This window comes from Pipra filicauda, unplaced genomic scaffold (genome assembly GCF_003945595.2).
Source record: "Pipra filicauda isolate LSUMZ 115617 unplaced genomic scaffold, ASM394559v2 scaffold14_size4853619_pilon, whole genome shotgun sequence".
Lineage (NCBI taxonomy): Eukaryota > Metazoa > Chordata > Aves > Passeriformes > Pipridae > Pipra > Pipra filicauda.
Window position 1 is genome coordinate 807,741 of NW_024103985.1, and position 23,882 is coordinate 831,622.

Below are 23,882 nucleotides of genomic sequence, written 5' to 3' on the forward strand. Positions count from 1 at the left end.
AGTTCTGCAGCACGTGCTGTGCTGCTGACTGCATGTCCCACGATGGAGCCATGGCCAGTACCCGTGTGCCAGGCCAGCATATGCAGCACTTCTTAAAAAACTGGCACATTTGCCCCCTGGTAAAATGTCTGTCCCACTGGTAATCTGTCTGTCCCACTTGTAATCTGTGCTTCTCGGGGTCTGGAGTACAGTGGTGGGTCCCAGTCCAGCTTCTCCTGAGGTCAGTGGTGAAACTTCTGATGGAAAAGGGAACTGGATCAGACCTTTCTCCCAACCTGACCTTTCCTCTGACTTCTGCATCCAAACCCCAGGACTGCTTTTCCAGGGAATGGTGTCTGTGCCTTGACAAACACCTTCCCAGTGGGCAGACATCAGGGATGGAGCATCTGGTGTCATCTGAGATGAATTCATTGCACCCAATTTTCCTCCTTCCCACCCTGCTGTGGCACATGAGCTTGCTCAGACTCTTGCTCCTGTGCTTGCAGCATCCAAACCCAGACTTGATTTGTTTGTGGAGAGAGTGCTGGAATTGAGGGCTGTGGGATGCCTGCCACCTTCCTGCTGAGCCAGTCCCAGCCCAGCCACAGTAACTGGGCAAAATCCCTCAGCAGCAGCAGCAGGGTCCTGCACAGCAGGGTCTCGGGGTACAGCGCTGGGGGACGGTTTGCAGCAGTTTGGGAAGGATGGGGTGTGAGATGGGTGGGTGCAGCCTGGCCAAGGGCAGCACTGAACCCCCTGCAGCTTCGAGAGCCTGAGAGAGCCCCAGGCTCCTGGGAGAAGCACAGCACAGGCACGCAGCACACGTTCTCCTTATGTTCATTTTCTAGGGATTTTGTTCTGTTTTTCCTCAGGGCTGAGCAGCTCCCAGGCTCCAGTGAGCCCCAGTGACTGTGTGAGTTTGACCTAATTGGGGGAGCGTTAATTCTCTGATCTTTGAGCTTCTCTGACTGGAGTCTGAGGGAGGATGAACACACTTCCCCCAGCCCTTTTGTTCTTCCCATTACCTGGGCCATGTGGTCATCCACAGTCCCATCCTCCTCAGCACCCTCCTGGTCCCTGGCACAGGTTCAGCCACGCTGGAAGCCCTCCTGCACTCCCTCCCAGCTTCTGAGCTCACAGAGCCACAGGAGCAAACCCCATTCCTTGCTACAAATATATAAGCCATTTCTCTGGGTCTGCTCCTGCTTTCTCCCTCTCTGGTGCTTCCCAACCAGAGGAAGAGAGGAGACATTGAGGGTGGGCTGTGGACCAGGTGCACAAGCCCCCTCTCCTTTGCAGGTGGCTCATGGTGGTGTCAGGGGTCACTGCCCCGGGCAGGGGGCTCGGCTGGATGCTCACAGCTGCGAGTAGTTGGCAGACACTGAGCATTTCCAGCTGGCACAAGGACATGGGTTCTGCCAAGCATCCCCCACCTACTGCATACAGGTGTTTGAAATTACACAGGCAGAAATCAGTCAGTCTCCTGCTTAGGCCTATCTTAAACCAATTTAATTAAACACAGGTAAAGGAGGGAGCAGAAATTATGGCAATTCATCACCTTTTAGTCTCTGCAGGTGCTTGGCTGCAGCGGGGCACCACAATTCTAGCTGCTCTGCACTTTTCCTCCTGGGAGCGATTAACCCGCTCCCTTCTGGCGAGTGTAGCCCTCTACTCCTCTGGGAAGAGGCTTTAAGGATAATGAGTGAGAAGATGATTAAAAGCAGAAAAAAAAAAAAAAGAAAAAGCCAAACCACTCTGATTCAGTTCCTGCCTTGCTCACAGGTTTCCTGCCTGATGCTGAGTGAATCACTTACCTCGGTGATTCACGCCGGCCCCTCGCTGCCAGGGGAACAGCGGCTCCTCCTCGATGGGTCCCTTTGGTTTCTCCCTCTGTGGATGATGCCAGGGACCAGAGAGGGGCAGATCCCCAGAGGACCCCACTTTGTGCATCGGGGGTGCCACACCACAAGCTGTAGTGTGGTTCCTACAGAGGGGCAAGGGCAGCTCGTGGGGCTTGGGCAGCCCTAAATAGTGGTGCTGATGTGCTGCCCCATCTGTAAAGCGGGGATTGCCATGATTTCTCTGCTCAGATGCTCTGGGTAGAGTGTAACAACCCACAGAGCAGGTACAGGGCACAACATCCCAAGGCTGGATTGCTGGTGGTAACTTCCATCCCAGCCACTACCAGTGACACGTCAGCCTCCATCCGACAGCCTGAGGATTCATTACCCCAGTGTTTTCCAACACTGCAAAATGGATGCAATTAAATTTTTGTAAAATCTGGGCTTTCTCTGACCTGGAGCTAACACTCCTTCTTGCAGCTTGCAAGCAAGCAGTCGGCAGACACGGTCTGACAGGACAGCATCTCTTAATGATGCTCTAGATGGAACGGGCTTCCTGAGGGGCCAGATGGACCCACTGGCAGAGTTTCTGGCTACCCGCTCTCCACACACAGCAGAGTTAAATCTCAAGCTCCACACGAGTTATAGGTCAAGGTGCCATCGTTTGTACACAAGCTCTGATGATTTAAAGGAGGAAATGCTAAAATAGGAACAACTCCATCTTGGTCCTGTCAAAGCCTCTTCCCACCCATTGTCCAGACATTTTCAGTAGTGGCAAATCCATCAGCTAAAGTAGCTGTTTCTTCACATTTCTGCCCTGCCCATTAGGGCACTCCCACAGGCACAGCCACAGAGCCAGGCTCATCATCTTCCACAGGCTGTGACGCCAGCACTCCCCGTGCCCCAGGTGGGACCTGGGTTTATTGCCTTTTCCCAGACCTGTTCACGTGTGTCCTGGTCTTACAGGTACCTGATGCCCTGAGGAATGCAGCCTCTCTGATTGCACAGTGCACCGGGGGTCAGGACTTGTCCAGCTGGGAAGAAAGTATTTTGCTTTCCTATAAGCTCCTCCTTTGTACTTAAAACGAAATAACTAACTCAGGTCGATTTCCAAAACATACAAAACCAAAATATTTCCATTCAAAAGCACCAAAAATATTTAGATTTCACCATTTTCTTCCCCCAGCCAAAGCTGTTTGTGGAGTTTGACCTGGTTTCGTGAGCTGCTTTAGTGAGCCCCAAAACTGCAGTTTTAGGACAAGTCAGGGTTGGTTTTTCTGGAATCACTGAACTGTTTTTAGGTCTGGCAGCTTTTCTTATAAAAGCTGATCTGACAAGCTTGGCCACGGTAGGAAGTGATAAAGGTACGAAGTGATAAAAGCTTTCAAATACTGTAAGACACCTCAAAGGGTAATTAAAGTAATTATTTCCCGTCATTATTAAACACTGGTGGAGGGAAAACCAGGTTAAGAAAATATTCAACTCCTGCCTCCCTTATCAGATACTGCTCTGATTCTGATGGTAATTTTGCAGACCCTTTGCTGCAGTTCCTCCTTCTCCTGCTCCCAAGTCCAGATGTGGACAGGAGTGAAAACCCATGGGCTGGCTCTCCACCCTGGAGTAGGTGTTCCCCAAGGGTTTCACCCTGTTTTGAGCATGTGATGACCCTGAGAGTCAAATTTAGCTCAAGCAATAACATTTCTGCTGTCCTGTGTGCTGTACAGAGCCTCGGGGTTACTCAGGCTCCTTATTCCCTCCAGGAAATCCAGCTCAGGATCTGGCCTCCATCCTTACCTCCCCTTAACTCCCAGCTGGGTTTTTGCCTCCTAATGCCTAAAGACATCTTTAAAATTCCCATCCTTACTGTTTCTCTAGGAGCATTCTTGAAACCTTCTATCTCCTGACATTTGAGTGATCTAAAACCCAACAGCTTTCCATAATGCTGCAGAAGTCTTTCAAGTCTTTCATAACACAGGTTGCCTCTGTGTGTAAAGTCACGCCGGCACAAGGAAAGTGCAGCAACATCCCACCGGAATAACTTAAAAGAAAATCTCCTTTGGGAAAAGAATTATTTTGAGGATCACATATGGGAGACACAGATTATGGCACCACGGGCGGCTCGGCTGTCTCGGTGGCATCTCCTCACGTCCCTTTTGATGCTCTCGCACCAGAAGAAGACAGGGAGAGACAAGGCAGGCTGTAAACCAGCTAAGGAGCTTGGAAATGGCTCAGCAGCGATATGGAAACCAGAAGCTCCAATGAATTGTGCAAACTCAGTCGAGGAGCACTTATTGTCCTGTTGCTTTGATGAGGAAGCTGTGCTTCATCAGCTGTAGCTGTTTATTATTTTGTTGATTAATCTGCAATTCTTCCTCATGCTTTGGGAGATCCTTTGCATCTCCCAATAATCCCCTTCTGTTTTTTCACGTCTCCTCTTTTAACCTCAGTGAGGGAAATTAATCCTGGTTGCCCCTGTAGTTTATGATCAGCTGGCTCTCCAACAGGTTTGCTCCCCCCACTCCCCAGAACACCTGTCATGGAGCAGCTTCTTCACCATGGGCTCACCCTGCAAGGCATTTTCTGAGCTGGAAAATCCCTAATTCTGATGCTCTTTCCCTGTGACAACTTGTGTTTCACCTGTTAATTTGTACACAGTCCCTAGTGTTCAGCCCCAAAGCCTCAGAAGTGTTTATTACTCTTTGTATTTGGTTTTGTTATGGTTTGTTTCTTGCAACACAAAGAAAGCTGCTGGAAGGAGAGAAGGCAATACCAGAGCAACTATCTTAGAGTCTGTAGGCACCACCTAATACTTGTTTCCACTTCATTTTTACCAGAATATTACCTTTCATTAAAAGGCAGTAAAAGCATTAAAGCATTTTGCAGAGGAGGGAGAAGAGTTTATTGCTTTATTAGGCTGAGAGGCACATAATGGATCGCTACAGCCTTACTATCCATCTTAAGCACAAGTTTGGGAAGATGTTAACCAGACTAGTCCTGCATGGGAAGAAAGGGACTGGGGATGAGCACCTCTCAGCCAATGCACCTGGATCTCCGAAAGTGGGATCACTTCCCTGTCAGCACTTTGGCAGTCTGCAAAATTTCTCACTTTGGATTTTCTTTCACATGTTGGATATAAAATCCTACTTAAAAATGTGCAGCAATGACGGAATAAAGTCTAAATGCTTCCCAAAGCTTCCACAAAGGTGACGTGTGTGCAGGATTTGGGCTGATGAGGGGGACAGGACAAAGTGCTGGTCCAGGGTACCCCACCAGGGGGTCAGTGCTGGGTTTGAGCTGCACAAGGGAGTTGTCTCCTATCACACTGTGCCCCTGTAAACCCCCTGAGCTGCTGCCCCCAGGGAACGCAGCTGAGCCACAGGGCAGAGTTCATGGACACCTTTGGGATGCTCTGGGTGCACAGCCCTTGGATGCCCAGCCCTTGGATGCCCCTTGCACACCCCTTTGCACATTTCTTTCATAGTGGCACAAGACCCACAGTGACCCATCCCGGTCAGAGGCGGCCCATGGACCTTCAGCTGGCTGCCCATGGCAAACCCAACATCCCCCACACTCCCCAGGAAAGAAATGGGATGTCTAAAGCAGCTAATTCGCTTATTTTGGATCACCAGATTTCCACTAGCAACTAAATATTCTGGTGGTATTTTATTAGATCAGGTACCAACAGCAGACAGCAAAACGCTTCTCATTACTGCTTTTTAGGCATTTTATATACTTGTGTATTAGTTTTACCTTTTTAGAGGAAACCAAATCTTTGGGTCCTCTTGGATTTTGTTTTTTCTCCGCCTGTGTGGGTCCAGTTCTTCCAGCCTGAGGTTGATTCCTGTGTGCTTTCATGCTGATGTACAGTTCCCTACGTGGGAGATAAGCATTTATTCACGTTCGTGTTTGTGTGGAGTGGTAAAATATTAGAGTTAAATTTTTTATGACATTCCTAGGAGTGGTTATGGAGCAAACAAGATTACAGCAAGTACTACAGAAGCGTTTGTTTATGCAGGGAGAGAAAAAAATCAAACTTGGAGACGTGTTTGCAGAACTGCTGGAGAGCCCAGGGGATGGGTTTAGTTTTCCCTCTCTTTTTGTTTCTCTACCTCGCTGGTTTTACTGCAATCACAGTAACAACTCCCAGCAATTAGGGATGAGTGGATTTTGAGTGGATTTCTGGTTCCAACACTGGGATGTGTTTACATTCCAGGGAAGGGAACACGGGCAGCGCTTGTCTCTATTGGCAAAGTGCCACCCAGGGTGATCCCGCTGGGAAGGGGTGTGTGAGAGGCTCCCCTGGGCGTGCTGCTGGTGCTGCCAGCACTGCCCTGGGCACCCTCCTCACTCCCACTGCACACTCCTTGGGACACCCTTCACACATCCCCCGGGGTGCCTTCACACCCCTTGGGGCTTCTTTTGCACAGCCCTTGGAACACCCTTTGCACAGCCCCAGGGGTCCCTTTGCACACCCCCACGCCCCTTGAGATGCTTTTTGCATGCCCCTCGGGACAATCTCACATCCTCCGGGATGCCTTTTGCAGAGTCCTCAGGATCCCCTTTGCACACCCCTTGGATGCCATTTGTACACACTTTGGGATGCTCTCACATCCCTTGGGACACCCTCACACCCCATGGGATACCCTTTGCACACTCCTTGGGACTCCCTTTGCACAGCTCCTGGGATGCCCTCACATCACATCCCTTGAGGTGCCCTTTGCACACCCCTCGGGACACTCCCACACCCCCTGAGATGCTCTCACACCCCTCGGGACACTCTCACACCCCCAGGACAGCCTTCGCACACCCCTGGGATGCCCCGCGCTCCCCCCGCGCCCGTTCCCGCACCGCGCCCGCAGCGGCCCCGCGCAGTGACGGCGGCGGCCGCCAGGGGGGGCCCGCGCTCTTCCCGACGCACGCGGCCGCCGAGCGACCCCCCCCAACCCCGACCCCGACCCCAACCTCAACCCCAACCCCGACCCCGACACCGCACTTCCCCCGCCGCCGCCCCGGGCTGCGGGACCGGCCCCGGGGCGCTCCCAGCCCACCCCGGGAGAAACTCCCGCGGGCCGCCGGCATCGGGCGGGGGGAGTGGGGGTGGCGAGAAAAGGGCTATACGGGGCTCCCCTTCTCGCTGCTCCCGAGGGGCGGTGCGGGGCACCTGTGGGGCTGTCCCCTCATCCCGTCCTGACCCTGCTCAGGTGAGCCCGGCGGCACCGCCCCCGCCCGCCCGCCCGCGCCGCCGCCGCAGCCCCCGGCACCGCGCCCGCTGCCCCGGGGGAGCCGCCGCTGCTGCTGCCGCTGCTGCTGCCGCGGGCGGGGGCGGCGCTGGTGCCCCCCCCGGGGCGGGGATGCGGCGGGGGCGGCCGTGAGCGCGGGGCCGGCGGGGAGAGGGGACACCCCCCTCCCCACGCTCGGCGGGCGCCGGCCCCGCCGCCGGACGGAGCAGGAGCGGGCGGGAGCGGGGGGGAGTGGTTACGGGCTCCGCCGCGACACCCCCGGCCCCCCCCGCCCCGCTCAGCCGCCCCTCTCCAAATAAATCAGCACCATGACTACTTCTGGGCATGGAACAAAGAGGATGCTCTCCCGGGGCCCCGCGCTGCTCCTGGCGCCGCTGCTGCTCCTGTGCCGAGGTAACCCCTGGTCCCGCCGCCGCGACCCCGGCACCGTGGTTATGTTTGTGGTTTGTTCTTTTTTACCCCCCCCTGTTTATTTTTTGTTTATTTTTAAACTCTTCTTATTTCTTTTATCCCCCCCCTCCTCCCCCATTTTTATTTATGGCTGTTTTCCCCATCCCTCCCTCCGCGGGCTCCCTCCGCAGCGCTGCGGGTGGGACGCGCTCCGAGCCCCATCTCTGGGGCGCACAAAGTTTTCCCCATCCAGCTCCGCCGCCGCAGCCCCCCCGCTGCCTCCCCGTGTGTCCCCCCGCCCCTCCCCACGCGTGTCGCGGGTTCCCGGCCTCCTGCGCGGGGGCTGCCCCGCGGCTTCAGCGGCTGCCAGCGGGTCGCTGCCGACTTGGGGGGGGGGGGGAGGAAAAGTTTGGGCTTGCCACGGCGCTTGAGAGACGGAGAAGGGTCGCGGGGTTTGGGGTTTTCCACAGTGCGGCCGACCCCCGCTCCTCCCTAATGCTCCTCGTCCTTTCTGACTATCCACGGGCGCTGGTGGGGGGAAGGATGTGCAGGAGTTAAATCCCTTCGGTAACAAAATACTCGTGCCGCCTTTCTTCCGCTTTATTCCGAGGGGAACGGGTTTCCGTGCCCTGGCGGGGAGGGGGGTCAGGCCCTTGTGTGGGCTCAGGTGGGATTCCCTTATCGCAGCCAGCTCCGAGGCAGGGAGCGCGGCTGGGAGCTGCTCTCCCTCTGTTCTTTTCTTTTCTTTTCTTTTTTTTTTTTTTTTTTCCCCCCCCAGCTGTACTCTGGAGCAGCCTTTCGGGTCCCACTGGTGGGTGTTTGCCGGGGAAGGGCTCACCCCCAGGCTGGCAGAGCCAGACCCGGTGCCCCTGGGAAAGTCTTTAGCAGGACTTTTCTCTGGGGACGTTCTTCTCTGCTTGCTCCCGTGAGCTCCCTGGCAGATGTTGTTCCTAATAAATAGGGGTTGTTAAAAGCTAATTAATTAAGGTGCATCGGTGCTGAAGTTGCTCGGGGATTCGTTTGCTTTTACTGCTCCTCGGGACGGTGCACACGTTCGGCCGTAGCGTGGAGCCTGGACTGCTGGGGAAACTTCACGGGGGTTTTAAGAGTGTGCCTAAATGCAAGGATTTTAGGTGAAAAGGGAGTGATCCACGGGAGAGGTAATAGCAGCAGCTGTAGTTTCTGGGGAGGGCACAAGGAATGCATTGAGGTAGGGAAGGTGTTTTAGGAAAGGTCTCTACAGGGGCAGTAGGAATAATTTGCTAAGAAGGAAACATCAGCCTTGATGATGTCCGTCAGAGATGATGGACAGAAAGGGGTCCTTGCTCTGCTCACCCTAAAAAGTGCTGCTTGCCCCTGCCCTCCAGCTCCCTCCTCTGCTGGGGAGTGCACAGCCACGGGGGCACTTGGAAATACTGTTGAGCACAACATGGCAACTGGGGTGCCGAGTGTGGGGTGCAAGACTTTGGGGGGCAGGGCATGGAAAGTGGGGTGCAGGTTGTGGGGAGTGCAGCACCGAGCACAGGACACGGGGCATGAGCACTGCCCTGCGGAATGATGGCTTTCTGTTGCCAGTGTGATGCCCTGTACTTGTGCACCTCTCCCTTTATTTGAGGAGAGAGTTAGGAGCAGTGAAGAAACAAGTTTTCTTTCTTTCTTTCTTTTTTTTTTTTTTTTTTTTTATTTATTGCTTAGCCACATTAATGATAATCTTTCCCCTGATATTCTCTCCTCCTGTGTGGGTAGCTACCATGGTGAGATTGGGCTGTGGGTGTAATTCTTCCAGCGCTCTGAGTGCTTAAACATATGGAAACCCACTTTGAAACAGTTTGTGGCTGCAAACCTACCGATGTACCCATTCCTCTCCGCCGCTCTGAATCCTCCCTGCACAATGTGCGCTTTAGGAACTCGCAGTGCGCTCTCAGCTCAAGCTGTGAATAACGAATCCGCTCCCCGCCTGCGCCTCTCTCGGCTGCAGCATCCCTCTGCTTTCGTAGCGGAGCTCTGCCCCTGCCCTGTCCCACCCCTGGCGTGGACCGCAGCAACGTCTGTGTGTGGAGAGGGGGTTTGGGATGTGGGGAAACCTCTTCCGAAAGAGGCGAGCGGTGGCAGAGCCCGGGAACGCCTCCCTCCGGGGCTGTGCTGGTCCTCCTGCGGCTCGCTGCGATCCAGCTCCGCTTTCTCCTCTGGATTACAGGGGTTAACGAACCGCATCTTGGGTTGGGTTGTTGCAGACGGGAGAGACACCTGCATGAGTCATGCCGCGGTGCTGCCATCCCTGCAAAGCTCCTGGCTCACACAGACGGTCGCGTTGGGCTCTTGCCATTTTTCTCTATTTATTTGCCTTTGCTCCCTCCCTTCCCCCCTCGCCGGGGCCGGCTCCGGGCAGGCTGCGTTTCGGGGACCGGAGATGCACCAGGCTGAGTTTCTCCAGCCGCTTCAAAGCGGGTGGCATTTGTTCGCCTGTCAGGCAGGTCCCCTAAATAGCTTTGTGAAGGTCCAATTAAGAGATCACTCTCCTGCCCCGGGTCTCTGGCGGCCCGGCTGCTGGCGCGCCCGGCTGCGAGCAGAGGGTGTGCGTGTGTGCTTGGCAGCCGAAGGCCGCTCACGCTGAGCTCGAGGATGTCTCTCGCTGGCAGCAGGCCCCCGTTTGTTGCTGGCATCTAGGCAGGGTTTTGGCCGCCTTCCTCGCTGGCGGCGGCGGAGCTGTCTCCGAGGTTGTATGAATAGGTATCCTGTGAGTGGCATTGGATGAGTTACCTGAATATTTTGTTTTCGTGCCTGGTGCTGTTCTCCCCCGGCTCGCTCCCCTGCCTTGCACCCCGGAGCAGGTGTGGGAACGCGGGAATGGGGCGTGCAGAGCTTATTGAACAGGCTCCTTCAGCCCCTGTAGGATGCGCCTGGGCTGCTGTCATCTGAGCGTGAGGAAGGACCTGCGAATTGCTTTTAGACTCTGGCTCCGGGGAGGTGTGGGTGGAGAGACATTATGCTTATTTTATTATGTGTCCCTGTATCACTCTACATAATATGGAGGCACTTTTTATTCAGAGGCTCTTTAGGAAGAGAAATGAAAGACCTGTGTTATCTACGGTACAATAGATTTGCAGAACTGTTGAAATGTGGGTTATTTTCCTCAGATTAGTGCAGATCTCAACATTCCATGCAGTGGCTGTTCAAAATGATGTGATTTGGGGAATAGTGGGGTAGGGGAAGAAGTCTGAAATATACTGCCTCTTGCTCCAGCATCCATTAGAGCAATATATTTCAAATACTCTGATTTTACTTCCCATCAGTGTAAATCTAGAGCAGCTCCTCTGAAGTCAGTGAAGCTACTCTGGATTTATGCATTGTTGCTGTGATCAGCATTGGGCTCTCTGGGAATGCAGGAGGCAACTGTGTGACTTGCCCTGCACAGCATTTTTCACTTCAACATCTCCTGTCACCGATGCTGCAGCCTCTTTTTCGTGTTTGAAATGGGGAAGTCCACATCACTGACTGTTTTTGGGTTTTGACTGTTTTCTTGGATTTGTGAGGCTTGGTCACAGAACTCCATTCGCTGACACTTGACTCTGGCTGATCAATGGAGTCTCCTGAGGTTTGAATGTCAAAATAGTTACATTAAAAAATAAATCAATGAAGTGCAATTAATTTGGTGTATTTTATTGCTGGGAATGATAGGCATTCCCAGCCCTATTATCTCCATGTTTAAAGCAGCTTAGCATGGCGAGGAAGGTACGAGCCCAGGAGCAGCTGTACAAGGTCAGAGCAGAGGCTGGCTGAGGCTGGGACAGGGTTTGTGCCTCGGGAAGGATTTTTGGATCAAGGATGCATTCCTGAGCCAGAGATGGCTCCATTTATTTAACTGCTGTGATGGGTTTGCAATCATGGATTTGGTTGCTCTTTGAGCCCGGGCAGATGTTTGGTGTGCACAGTTTCTGGGCAAGGACTCCCTTGCTTCAAAGCACCTGGGGAGAAGAGTCTGTGCACCAGGACCATGGCAGAGGGATCTGAGTTACCCGGGGCCTTAGGGTATGTAGGGTTTTGCCATTTCCCATTGATGGGATGGAGATTCCACCGTGCTGACCCCACACTGAATGGGGGTCCTCCTGCCCTTCTCTGTAGCTCCTCAGAAATGTGCTTTGCAGCCAGGCTGCTCAGGAGATCCGTGCTGGCTGTGTCCCAGCAGGGTCCCTCTGCTGAAGGGTGGGGGAAGCAAAGGGTGTTGTTATTCAGAGCGCTGGGTTATGGCAACTCAAGTGCTGCTTGTCCTGACCTCGGTGGCTGATGCTGGTGTGAAGCAGGAGTTTTGCTGTGATGGAGAGGTGGCTTCACCAAGCCGTGTCTCTCGCTCGTGCAGGTGGCTGCAAACCTGTGCTCTCTCTCAGAGGTGTGACTGGGGAACAAAGGGGAGGTGACAGTCTCCTACGTCCTGCATGAAGCAAGTGAAACTAAGGTCTTCTGGCCTTAATAAACCTCCCAGCGAATGAGAAGCCATCCCACCGAAGTAAATACTGTCAGCTCAACAAATTTAATTCACAGAACTGGGTTCCCCCTTCCCTCCCCGCCTAAATATAACTAATGTTTGTTAATGACAAGCGGTGACTTGGTTTGTTGGCACAGCATTAGCTCTTACCCCTGTCAGTGGCTCAGCTGATGTGCTGGCACGTGGTGCTTTCCCGACTACGGCTGTCAGATCCTCTCGCACTGACGTGCCACGGAGGCTGGGGAGTGTGAGTTACCATGTGGTGCTCTAGATGTCGTGGAAGATGCTTCGATTTCGTGCTGCAGGGAGTTTCCCAGCTGCCATTTCAGGGGAAGTTGTTCCCACGTGAGGATGGGCAGGCAGAAGTTACAAGGAAAGAGGTCCCCGGAGATAACTTATGGGAGGGGATGGGGATTGCCCAGTGTCTGCCTTTCCCTGGGTGTTCCCATTCCCCTCTGTGACGTAGAGTGCTGCAATGGGATGTAAAGCAAGGGCTGCTTGGAGTGTGTGTGGTGGGTAAATTCAGTGTGGAAGGACTTCACTGTTTGTGCAGTAGCCTGCATGATGGACTTGAATCTCAGGTGCAGTGTAAATACTAATGTTTCTTCCACACTATCCAAAAATTCTCTTGCAGCACACTTTGAGCTTTTCTTTGTTTACATAAATGTGTTTGTTTCTGACAGCATGTAGAAAGCTTAATGAATTTATGATGTGCTCCAGATTCAAGCACACTTTCTTTTTTCCTTTTCTCTTTTTTTCCCTTTTTTGTTTCCCCTCCCCACCAAAACCATTCTTTCTTCCCAAATTTTGGTGATGAAATGGCAAGAGCTATGCACCTCTCAGCAGGCTAAAGTAACCACTCTGGGCAGCTTATGGCTTAAATCTGGAGAGTAACACTATTGAGAGGCAATGTAAACATTCTATCTTTCATGGAAGTGAGTTTGTTCAAGTTCAAAAGCAGCTCAGCCTCCCCACTCGATCAATTTGCCTGTCACAGGAGATGATTTTGAAAGTGACGATTACATCCTGTCTTGTCTCTTGCAACTTCAGGCAAAGGAGTGAAAATGAAGTGCAGCATTTGATTTTTAACTCCGTTTATTCTGATTTTTTTGGTGGTGGTAGTCAGGGGCGAAGCAAAGGGGTGCCCTGAGGGGTGAGGGATAGCCAGGAACAGAGGGGTTTCCACGGGGCTGCCGTCTGCTGAGTAAACTAATTGGAATCTGCATGTAAACCAGCTCTGCTCATCTCGCCGTGCCTGCACCAGCTGGCCCTCAGGAGCTGCTCTACCCCGTCGCTCCCCTGCAGTGGAGGAGGAGACCTGCGGTGGCAGGAGGATGGGCTTTTGGTGATAAAGGTGGTAAATCTTTGGGAGAGGGTTCTCAGGGCTCTGTGGTTGTGTGCCCTCCTGCCCCGGGGAACGGTGCTGCCATCCAGTGAAAGGCTCTGCAGGAGCCAGAGCGCTGGTTGTGAGGAAAGGGGTGGTGTGAAACTACCCCTTTTAGGCAGTTCTGGCTTGACATCAGTGACGGTGCCACAGAGCTGCCCCGGATGGGAAGAAATGATGGAAAAATCCCACTGATGCAATTCAGACTGGGGCTAAATGGAGAAGCAGGGACGAAAATCCTTATTCTGGCCAGGCCAAGGGGTTCAGGAGGCTTCAGAGATGGTGTTTCCACTGTGACCAGCCCACTGGATGGTGTGGGAAGTGGTGCCTCTGGCCAAGCAACTGTCCCCATCCCAAGCCAATTATCCACACGGGGGTAACAGGTGCCCTAAATACACAGTGCTGGGAGAATTTGGTGAATCAGCCTGGGGAAGAAAAACATTTCTGCTAGAGAAGGGGAAAATGTCATCCTCATTGCCCCAGAAATAAAATCCTTTAGGAAGGTTAAATGAGAGGTGAAGTTATCTTTGGTTTTTTTTTTTGTTTGTTTTGCTTGTATGGAAACATTTCAAAAGCAGATGGCATAGCAGAGATTTATTTCCCGTTAAGTGCAGAGGGCTGGTGCACAGGACCTTATCTGCTTGTGGGCCCTGTAATAAACCTGCCAGCAGGTGATTTAAATCCAGTTTTTCTGATTGGGAGAGTAGTGGAAGGAACAGGGTTTATGTTACTTAGGAATTTTATGGGCAATGTTAGATTTTTAAGATGCAGAAATGATCAGGGCATGGCTGTGTAGCACCAGAGATGTTCATTTCTTTCATAAAGGATCTTCACCGAGTCAGAAAACTGAACCATTTTCCATTATTTAGCAGCTGAGCTGCCAGAGCCAGCTGTTTGCATGAGTGACAGACGCAGCTACTTTATATCTCAGTTTAGGAGTTGTTGTCAATTAGCCACAGCTTTTGCTTAGCAGCAAGACCTTTGCCACAACGGGGAAGGAGGGCTGTTTAATGGATGCTGCAGCTCTGGAAACAAAACATTTATGCTGCAGCTCAAAAAAAAAAAAGGATGAAACTCACACGGAAAAAAGACAGAGGCCGTGCACCCTAAAAGGGAACCCTTGAGCAGATGGAGCAGGTTTCTATGCAACGAGCAGTAATTAGAAACTCTGCAAATAGTCAGTAGCTGCTGGCTGGTTTTTGGTACTTGGATTTTTGATTGAAAAAGTAGCAAATCAGAGATGAGCTTTGGAAGGAGTTGGTCCGGATGTCTGCATGGGGCAAATCCCTGGCCAGTGTGAGCACCTGGTCTGGTGAGAGACAACAGCCCACCCACGGTGCTTCTGTCCCTGATTCCATGGGGCCACAGCAGTCTGGAATGTCACTGGTGGTTTTGAAAGGCACTTAAGAGAGCTGGGGGTAGAGGGGACCAATAACACAAAGTCTAACTATCTTTCACTGAGAGCAAAAAGGATACAGCACACGCCTGCACCGTGAATCAGGCTTTGAAAGGGTTGCAGCAGAGGTGCCCAGAGAGGAAGGTAAGCTCTCTGGAAGCAGCAGAGCTCTGTCAGGGCAAGCTCAAAGGCCAGTGTGCCTCAGCCATCCTCAAATTGTGGGAATTAGAGCTGGAAAAGTTGGCAAATGAGCTGCCTTTCCCATCTCTGATGGCTGTTGGGTACAGACTGTTCCTGAGCGTGGCTGGTTTTCAGGGATGCAGCAGGACTTCTGCTGCTTCCTTTGGCAGAGCTCTTCACGGCCCATTAGACCTCTCCTGTATCCGCCTACTTTCTTCTCTGCTTCCTCCCATCGTTTGTTGGATGACCTGAATCCCCAACTTTCCAACCCTATCACCCATCCAAAACCACAGCCAGGCAAATCTATTAAACAGGGACAAATGGTTAAGCAGAGAGTGGTAAATGCTCTAAAGAAGGAGCTGGGCTTGGCATGTAAATACCTGGCGTGTAAATACATTTACAGCTGGAGGTTATTTGGAGAAGAAAGGGCAAGGACTTGAAATGCACGTGGTGATGAGCCATAGATTATGCTCTGAAAACACTTGGAAAGCAGTTACAGTCCCACTATCTCATTCATCTCCCACTAAGACATTCTGCTCCAAGGTGTTTGGAAATAATGGAGTAGCTTAGTTACTAACATGATTAAATCCTCATCTCTGACAGCTATGAGAATTAATATACAAAGGTTTCCTTTTTTTTTTCTTTCTTTTAATGCAGCTCAGTTATTCATTTCCTGTCTTTCACTTAGGAGTAGTCCACTGAAAGTTATTAGCATGAGTATTGGTGCAAAAAAGGCTCAACTCCATTAAAGACAAGAAACAAGGAAGAGAAAAACACAAGCTAGCATGAGTTTTATTAGAGTTGAGCCATTTTTTTTCCTTTTCAAATATGAATAATTCATCGTTCTTTCACCTGTAGATCTCAGGGGGCTTTAGAGAAGAGGGTGGGCACCATCAAAGACGTGGTCTGTCCTCTCCATCATTGCCATGAGGGGCCCTGGGGCAGCAGGAGGGAGAACAGAGGTGTTGGGTGAAGCTGAGCTCTGGGGTTATTTTTTGATGACAGCTGACTTTTTATGCTGCTGCTCTTCGAGGAGTGAGGCTCCCTTTGGTGGGAGCCTGCTGAGGTGGTGTGGCCAGTTGGTTGGCCCTGGTGTGCTGAACCCTGCTTTGGCACCATCTCTTCCTCCGTGTCTCAGCCCTGGCTTGTTTTGGTGTCTGAGCTGCTCGGCATCTCCAGGGCCCATCCTGAGTTGTGCTGAGGCCTGTGGATGAGTGTCAGGGCTCTCTTGGCTGCCCCAGAGTTGGCATTGTGAGGCTGAGTGCCATGGGTTATGTTAGGGAAGGGCTGAATTAACACTTGGTTCTTCTGCTGTGTTTGATTTGCACCAGCCTGTTAAAACTGTTATGGGAAGTCATAAGCAGAAATGGAGAGATGGAGTTTATGTTCTCTATTGCTAAATCAAAGACAACTCTACAAAGCAGAGCCCAGGTGATGGTGCCCAGCCCTCACCTCCCTGGCATGACAGAGCTGGGCAGCCCATGGGCACTGGGGACATCTTTTCAGGGACTGCACTGAGGAGCTGTTCTTCAGACATAACCCTTTACAACCCAAATATCCATCTTCTGCACCTTATGTCACTTATTACAGTGTCATAATGAGATTGCTGGTGTCTGCTGTAAGCCCTGGGGGATGCAGAGTTTGACAAGTATCAGCTCCTGGATACAGCTTCAGCTACGTCTTATCAAAGCATCCTGCTCATCCAGAGTTAAAATGTCTTCTCCCCTTTCTCTTGAAAGCATATTGCAGCCCAACAAATTGAATGCATTAGAAGGCTTTATTGCATTTAGCCAATTAAAAAAAAAGGGAAGGTCAAAGAGAAGTCATTGCTTTGGTTCCAGCACCAACCAGCAAACTTTTAGATGTTTTCCCAAACTGCCCTAGGCCCTCTTTTCCCACAGCTCACCTGCAGTATGACAGTCCCACCTTGCCTTCCTGTGCCAGCAGTGCCAATAAAGACAAGTCCAAGTGTGTGTCAGCAGCCTGGCTCCCCATGTCCCCTGGCAAACGCCCCACATGTGGTTTCCAGCACTGAGCCCATCCAAGATGACCAGCTTCCTTTTGTCACAGCTGCAAAACCCTCATCCCTCCCCTGTGCCTGTGGTCTGTTGTGTTAGAAGAGCCACTGATAAATTCCAGCTCTCGTGGCTGATGCTCAGCCCCAGCTGAAGGCTGGGTGGGGAGGGGAGAGGATTTGCAGCTGGACAGGCTGAATCAATCCTGCATTGCTACAGTTTCAGCTGCTACATGGACTTGTGTCCGAGGTGGTGATCGTGGTGGGACAGTGGCCAGCAAAGGGCTGAGAGCAGGAGCAGCTCCAGCTCTAATGTGTATCCATCAAAATGCTTCCCTGTTAGGTGTGGAGAGTCTGGGAATTGCTGTTTCAGGCTTCAGTCTGTGGGACTTCATCATCTGAGTTATTATCTCCAAAACACAGTTATCTTCCCCGAATGGCAGTCTCCTATTGAAAATGATGTCTTTCAGCAGGGCACTTGCATTTATTTACTGTGAAGCTTCTCCCATTAGTATAATCATTACTCCTTGGACTGGGTTTGAATTCAGAGCATCCCACTGTGGTACTTAAAGAATTAATTAAAGCGATGAAAGAATTCCTCTAAAGACTTCTATGAATTGGTCTGGTTGAAGTGTTTTAGCTTTGCTTCAATTGGTGCAGCGCTTGTCAAAGGATTGTGAGAAAATGCATGGGTCAGTGATTTAGATGAGGCAAATTACGTTAGAAAAATTGATTTGATTTAGAAAGTGAGCTTTCAGATCACAGGGAATTGCCTGCTTCTTTCTCTGCCGTGCTGATTCTCCCTGAAGATGAGCAGAGGCAGATAATTCAGGGTTAAAGTAAGTGGTTGTTGTAAAAGGTTTGTCAGAGAGCGGAGGAGAGATGGGCTGACACATATCTTTAGATAAACGATTATTGACCCATATATTGCTATCTGTGCATCAGCAGGAGTTACAGACGGATGAGGATGCTTATAGACACTCACAGGCAGTTCACAGGCTTGCTAAAGAACTGGGTCCTTGTTTTTAGGTTTAGGTTTGTTTTTTTTTTCCCCTCAGAAATGGCTTTTCCACACAGCACATCTTCAGAGCTGGCACCGATCTGGGAACGGGTGCTGTGTGGCTGCTTTAGCAAGCCCCGTGCCTGCCTTGCCTGGCTCTGTGCTTAGTCATTCCTGGGGCTGGCAGTTTGCTTTTCCTGAGGTTTTTCACTTCCTCGGATCAAACTGAGTGTTTCCTCCTTCTGTCCCTTGTCCTTGTCTTAAAGGGGCTGCGGTCCCTGGGCTGCAGTAGGATGATGCCCAACAGTGGGCACGTCAGGCACTGTCCCCTCAGAGGATTGATTACTAAAAAGCACTTTCTGAATGAGCAATTCCCTTCCCTGAATGCTGAGACGTTTCTTTTGAGTTCTTCTCCCGACCAGCTGTGTTTTGCCTGTGAGAATGATGGGTTGCAAGTGCAGTGACTGCTGTCCAGGGACCCAAATTGTTCACAACTGTTCGTGAGCCGCTCTGAATGGGCTCGATGTGTTTGTCAGGGAAGAAGGGATGAAGTTTGGCAGCATTTCAGTTTTCACTTTGTAAAATTTCTCCTTTAAAGAATAGTTAAGGAGATGACTTTTGCCTAGCAGTGCTTTTTGTTTCTTTCTCACCTCGCAGAAGCTTTTAAATTCCAGATTGGTTGCTGGAATGCTGGAGAGACCTCATTTTTGGTGTGGCTTGTGCTGGTGGCATTTCTCTCCATATCATCACCACCAGCTCCCTTGGCATGAAAATGCAGGTGTGGGGCTCTGGTGTGCTTCTGCTATTCTCTCTCCCCCAGGGTGGGCACGAGAGAGGTGCAGGGCTTGTGTAGTATCGACATGGTGGGGTCCAGCCTTTGGCTCAGAGGGTGTGTGCACATTCCTGTGCCGTGCAGAGAGCCCCATCCATACCCCAGCCTCAGGCTGGGAAGCGAGATGACAAGTGCAAGGAGAGAAATGATGCTGGAGAGTGCTGGAACGGAGCCTCCCGCCAGCAACTGAATTCAACGCTGCAAAAAGAAGTTGCAAAAGTAGCAATCCATCTGTCCACTTAGTGGGAGAAGCCTAAGATCATTTCACAGTAATCAGCCCCCTGGTGTTCAAAAAAAAACCCAACCAAAAATACTGCAGGTTTTTGCTTTAATGTGGGTAACATTGTGGCAAAATCTGAAGCACATTAATGTGCTCAGGGGCTGCGTTGTTTTTTTTCCCCCCTCTTTTTGGCAAGTGGGAGCTGTATCAAGCTAAAAAATAATATAAGGAGACAATAGGTTGTCTTTTTTTAGGTACTATGTTTCTGCTTTACATTTCAGAGGACTTCTGTCCTCCCTGAAACTCTCTGGGTAATTACCAGCAGAGTTATTGGCAGGTGGATGTTTTTCTGCAGGGACAGTCGGACAGAGAGCAACGTCATCATGACGTACCTCATGGTAACACATTCTCAAACTGATGCATTAGGTAGGTGTGTTGCCCTGCTGTTGCTGCTTGGCTGTATTGGTGTCTCTGTTAAAAGCCACAATATTCAGGGATTTTAATTTGGTTGTAAAAACTTGCTCTAGGCACTACAAAGTTCGGGAGTGTTTTTTTTGTTTGATTTTTTGTTTGTGTTTTTTGGTGGGTTTGTTTGTTTGTTTGGTTTTGGTTTTTCTTTGTAATCTCATTTTTTTTTTCCTTTCCCCTTAACTGAAAGGACCGAGAGGAAACAGGCTCCAAAGGCACCACTTGATTCTTGCTTATGTAAATTGACAAGCACTGAGTTGGGGGAAGATCGTAGAGATTTCTGCCCCCGCGTATGGAAATGTTCATTCAGATTAAAAGAGGGGTTACAAACGGTGGGGTTTGAGCATTGCAAGCTCAGTGCCACAGGCTTGGCCTGGTGTTTGGGGGTGGTTGGGGCTGCAGTGAGCAGAGCTGGATGCTGAGCACACGAGTGAGATGCAGTGGGACTTTGCTGTGGGACCAGAGTCGCTGAATTGCAGCAGATGCTTTGCTGCTACACAACAATTTGTAATTAAAACAAAATTTGACATCCCGATTAGATTAAGCGGTTAAATTCATTCGCGATTTTTTTTTTCTCCCTGCATTGTGTAATTAACAACATATGACGCTTTTATTAGCTCAGTTAAAAGTTATAATGATTAATTTGCACATCAAAACCTCCCCATGAATCAACTGGTTCAGCGCACCGGAGCGAGCTCAGTTGTGGTGTGATTGTGGGAAGTGCCCACGTGAACATGTGTGTGCCTGCTCCCAGGGCACGATGGTAGTGGCATGATGGATGCTCCAGTGCAGTGGTTCCTGCTGTTTCAGTCCTTCTGTGAGTCAGCAGCGTCGCTGTGCCTCGAGTTGCTCAATAAATGATAGTGTGACACTTGCCAGGACGTGGCCATTCCTTTCTTGCATCTCATCTCATCCCAAAGCACCCCTCTGACCAGGCACCTGGAGCACTAGAGGTCATGATGTCAAGGTTACTGGTGGTTCTTGTTGTTGCCTGGTGTCTAAAGTTGGCCAAATTCTAATTGTTTTTACCCAGGTTAATCTTTGATTGTCATGAGTTTGGCCTGAAGGCTTTGTAAGTCAGTTTGGGGTTCTGACTAGTAAAGAACCTTGTTCCAGCAAGCCAAAACCAACAAGAAAACTACTATAAGCTAATTATAACGAATGTCTTCTTTCTTTCTTATCTAGTCATAATATTGTCTTTCTTTCCACCTTCTGCTGAGCTGTGAAAATATTCTGCAAAATTATATTTTTGAGTTGATGGAAAAGTACACCCCTGTCAACAATATTTTTCTACTGTTCATCAGAGACAGGCTTCATAACAGAAGAGATCTGTGCTGGAAAAGTACATCAGCTGCAAACACTTTATTCAAAGTCTTCTCAAATAGCAGGGAGGGTTTTTGAGTTCCTGCTCTAGCTGAAGATGAAATGCAGAATGTGGCTTCTAATATTTCAGAGACGTGAACGGGGCAGGTCGTAATAATGTATTGCCATTTTCACAAAAGATGGATTTTATATTAAAGGTTCTGGTGGAAAAAGGTCTGGGGGTGTTAAAATATTGATATATTGTTTAAGTTAGTCTATGAGGGTGCCATCTCCTTCCCTGGAGCACTGTGGGGGTCAAGGACATGTAAGTGAGTGGAAAACGAGCTCCCACCTTCTGTGGTCCCTGTCCATGTCTGTGTGTACATGCACATGTGTGCACTGATGTTAAATTGGTGGGGTGTTAAATGTTTCACTTTTCCAACCATCAATTTCAATTGAATTTCATAAGCCATTAAAGTTCTCCACTGCTTTCTTTGCTGTTCCAGTTATGTGAGCTCCAGCCATTTAGCTGCGGGTCCTGAGGCATGATTGCTCTGTGGAGCAGCAAAAGTAAATTGGTTCCTGATGTAAAATCTTTTATATATATATATATATAATTTTTTTTGATCTCTCAAACTCACTCTGAGTGATGTTACAGTGTTGGGCTGATGATGTGAATCTTCAAGCTTGGCTTTTTCTAGTCCAGTTCTGGATCCCCCCCCGACAGCATCTCTTTTAAAAAGCTTTTGTGCCTGGCTTGAATGGCAAAGTCTTATGTGTAGAAGAAGAAGATTTCTTTTGTTGTTCATATATTTATCTTTAGAATCATGGTGGAAAGATTGGACTGGGGTTTTGGGTTTTCTCCCTGTAGAAATGTTTATGAGAATGATAGTTATTTGGATCAAAGGAGATCTTCTGGCAGTCCTCTGACTTTGATTCAGTACTGGCAGTGCGACAAATAATGAAAAAGCAATCATTTCCCCTTCTCCCACTTTTATTCTCAGGATAAATGAATGGTTAAGATCTTTGTGCTCCAAAATAATTGCTCATGGCTCTTACAGAAAAAATAAAAATCCATAACATTCACCCTTTAAATAGATGATTTGATCTTCTCTGTTGGTTTGTGTTTTGCACAATTGAGTGTCTTTTGCTGCCAGTCTGAGGCTAAACTGGACAAAGTTGATATGGAGGCTTTTGTAGGTTGGAAAACTGGATAAGTAATTTTACTGCTTTGGAAAGCAGTTCCCATGATGGGAGCTGAGTAGCAGGGATGCAGCAGGGCCACGTTGCCATGGTCCACTGGTAGAACTGTCCTGCACAGCATAAAGCTAAAGCATTTGCCAGAATATCAAATGACTGGAAAAAAAGAGTAATTTTAATTTTCTATGTGATTTTAAAGTAGCTCAAGCATCTTCTACAGTGGGTGTGAGCGACTGCTGAGACCTGCTGGGCAGTTCACGGCTGCTGGTTCCTCCTCCAGCTGCCTGGGGGCTGATGAACAGAGGGAGGTGTCCACCAGTGCTTTGCCAGGATTTTTCTTTTTCCTTTGTTTCGTTGCTTTTATGGCAGTGGATGTAGGGATGACCTGCCATATTTTACATCTTTCCTCCCCCAGCAGCCAAATGGTGCTGTGCAAACAGCCTTGGGGCTGCTCAGGGGGACTGTGCACTCCACCTTCTTGGAGCATTAACCCACCATCGTTTCCAGCAAAGCCAGGCATAAAATATTAGGCTGGGCCTGTACTCCTTATTTGGGGATAACTGCAGCAGTTCCATTACTTTTTTTTAATTTTTTTAAAATCCTGCTAATTGGTGCTCTCAGCCTCAGCTCCAGTTTAATGAAGGCTGCTGCCTGAGAATCATTGCAAACAGTTATGGAAATGCATTTAAATGCTTAAATCTGTTGTATTTTTTTTTTTCTTTATGGGCTTATTACTTCAAAAAGAATAAATATGCCCTGCATCCCTGCCTACCCAGGATTGCGCTCTCAGCTGGGCTCTGGGCACTTCTGCAGCAGAGAGGGGGGGCAGGAGGTTAGTGCAAATGTGCTGAGGAAGCCCAGTGCTGCTGCACCCGTTGTGCTGAGGGAGCACCATTTTCGATCTGTTTGCTCCGTGCTCCAGATGGGGCCTTTGGATGCTGAGGATGAGGACTGATAGAGCATCCAGCTTCCCTCCTGCCCAGGGGAGGAGAGCATCCCTCCTCCTCTGACCTGCCCAGCACAAGCATCTCAAGCTACTGGCCCCATTAGATGAACAGACCTGCTATAACTGGGTGCCAGTGCCATGGCTGCACCCCTCATGTCTGTCTGTCCATCAGTCAGTGAATGTCCCTCTGTTCCTCATGGTGAGGACTCTGCATTTGCCCAGAGACAGAGAAGGTTTAAGCTGTGTCTGTGCTAAAAAGTGAAGGAAAAGAGTCACATAGTGGGTTTTCCCATCATGGCTCTTGGCTGTGGCCATACATTCTCCAGGTTGGGAGATGCATGAGCCATTCCTGGTGGGTCCTGGGCTGGATTTGGACGTGGGCTCGTGGTTTTTCCTGAGGCAGAGAAACACCATTCAGTTGGATGTACACTCTCACAAGCCAGGCCAATTAATTGTGCTCTGGGCATTGAGCCAGTGATGGTAGGAAGCAGTGAGGAATAGGCCAGGCTGTTACTTACTTCTCTAAAGAGAGAATTTTGGGAGGTCAGGAGCTGCCACAGTGAGTGTGCTTCTGGAATGGTTTGCAGCTTGTTTCTGTTGGTGAGACACGGCAAAGGTGCTGCTTCCATGAAGCATCCCCTGAGGATAATGTGTGAAGTTGGTTGAAATGCCTCTTTAACAGCTGGAGTTCCACCAAATTTATTCTGCTGTTATTAAGTTGTGAGACCTCAGGGTGGTGACTCTGTGCCCTTGAGACAGCGTGGTTTGGGATTTCTTTTTTTGTTTGCTTTGGTTTTGTTTTTGTTTTTTGGAAAGCCCAATCTGGTGCCCCGTGCCAGCCAGTGGTGCCCAGAGGTTGTCACCCTGTGGTGGCCTTGCCTCGGCTCATCCAAAATGAGCTGCAGGTCCTTGAACAGGTGTGTGGATCTCTGTTAGTTGTTGGCAGCTTTAATCAGAAAAGCCGGATCAAGCATCAGCTTATCCTTTTATCCCAGGAGGTGGTTGCT

General features: G+C 50.1%; 1 protein-coding gene and 1 long non-coding RNA gene across 2 annotated transcripts in view; one reads left to right on the forward strand and one right to left on the reverse strand.

Annotated features, from left to right (window-relative positions):
• Positions 1-80: 80 nt before the first annotated feature.
• Positions 81-6,151, reverse strand: LOC120322750. Its single transcript, XR_005562639.1, has 3 exons — positions 5,571-6,151; positions 1,538-1,666; positions 81-236 (listed from the first exon to the last, which is right to left on the reverse strand). It is a non-coding gene; the product is annotated as an uncharacterized LOC120322750 (long non-coding RNA).
• Positions 6,152-7,237: 1,086 nt separating this feature from the next.
• The window catches only part of TMEM132B (transmembrane protein 132B), a 230,023-nt gene continuing 213,378 nt past the window's right edge, over positions 7,238-23,882 (forward strand). Inside the window, exon 1 of the mRNA XM_027733115.2 lies at positions 7,238-7,453. Within this exon, the coding sequence (XP_027588916.1) occupies positions 7,369-7,453 (85 nt within the window). The 5' untranslated portion in view covers positions 7,238-7,368. The remainder of the gene's footprint in view (positions 7,454-23,882) is intronic.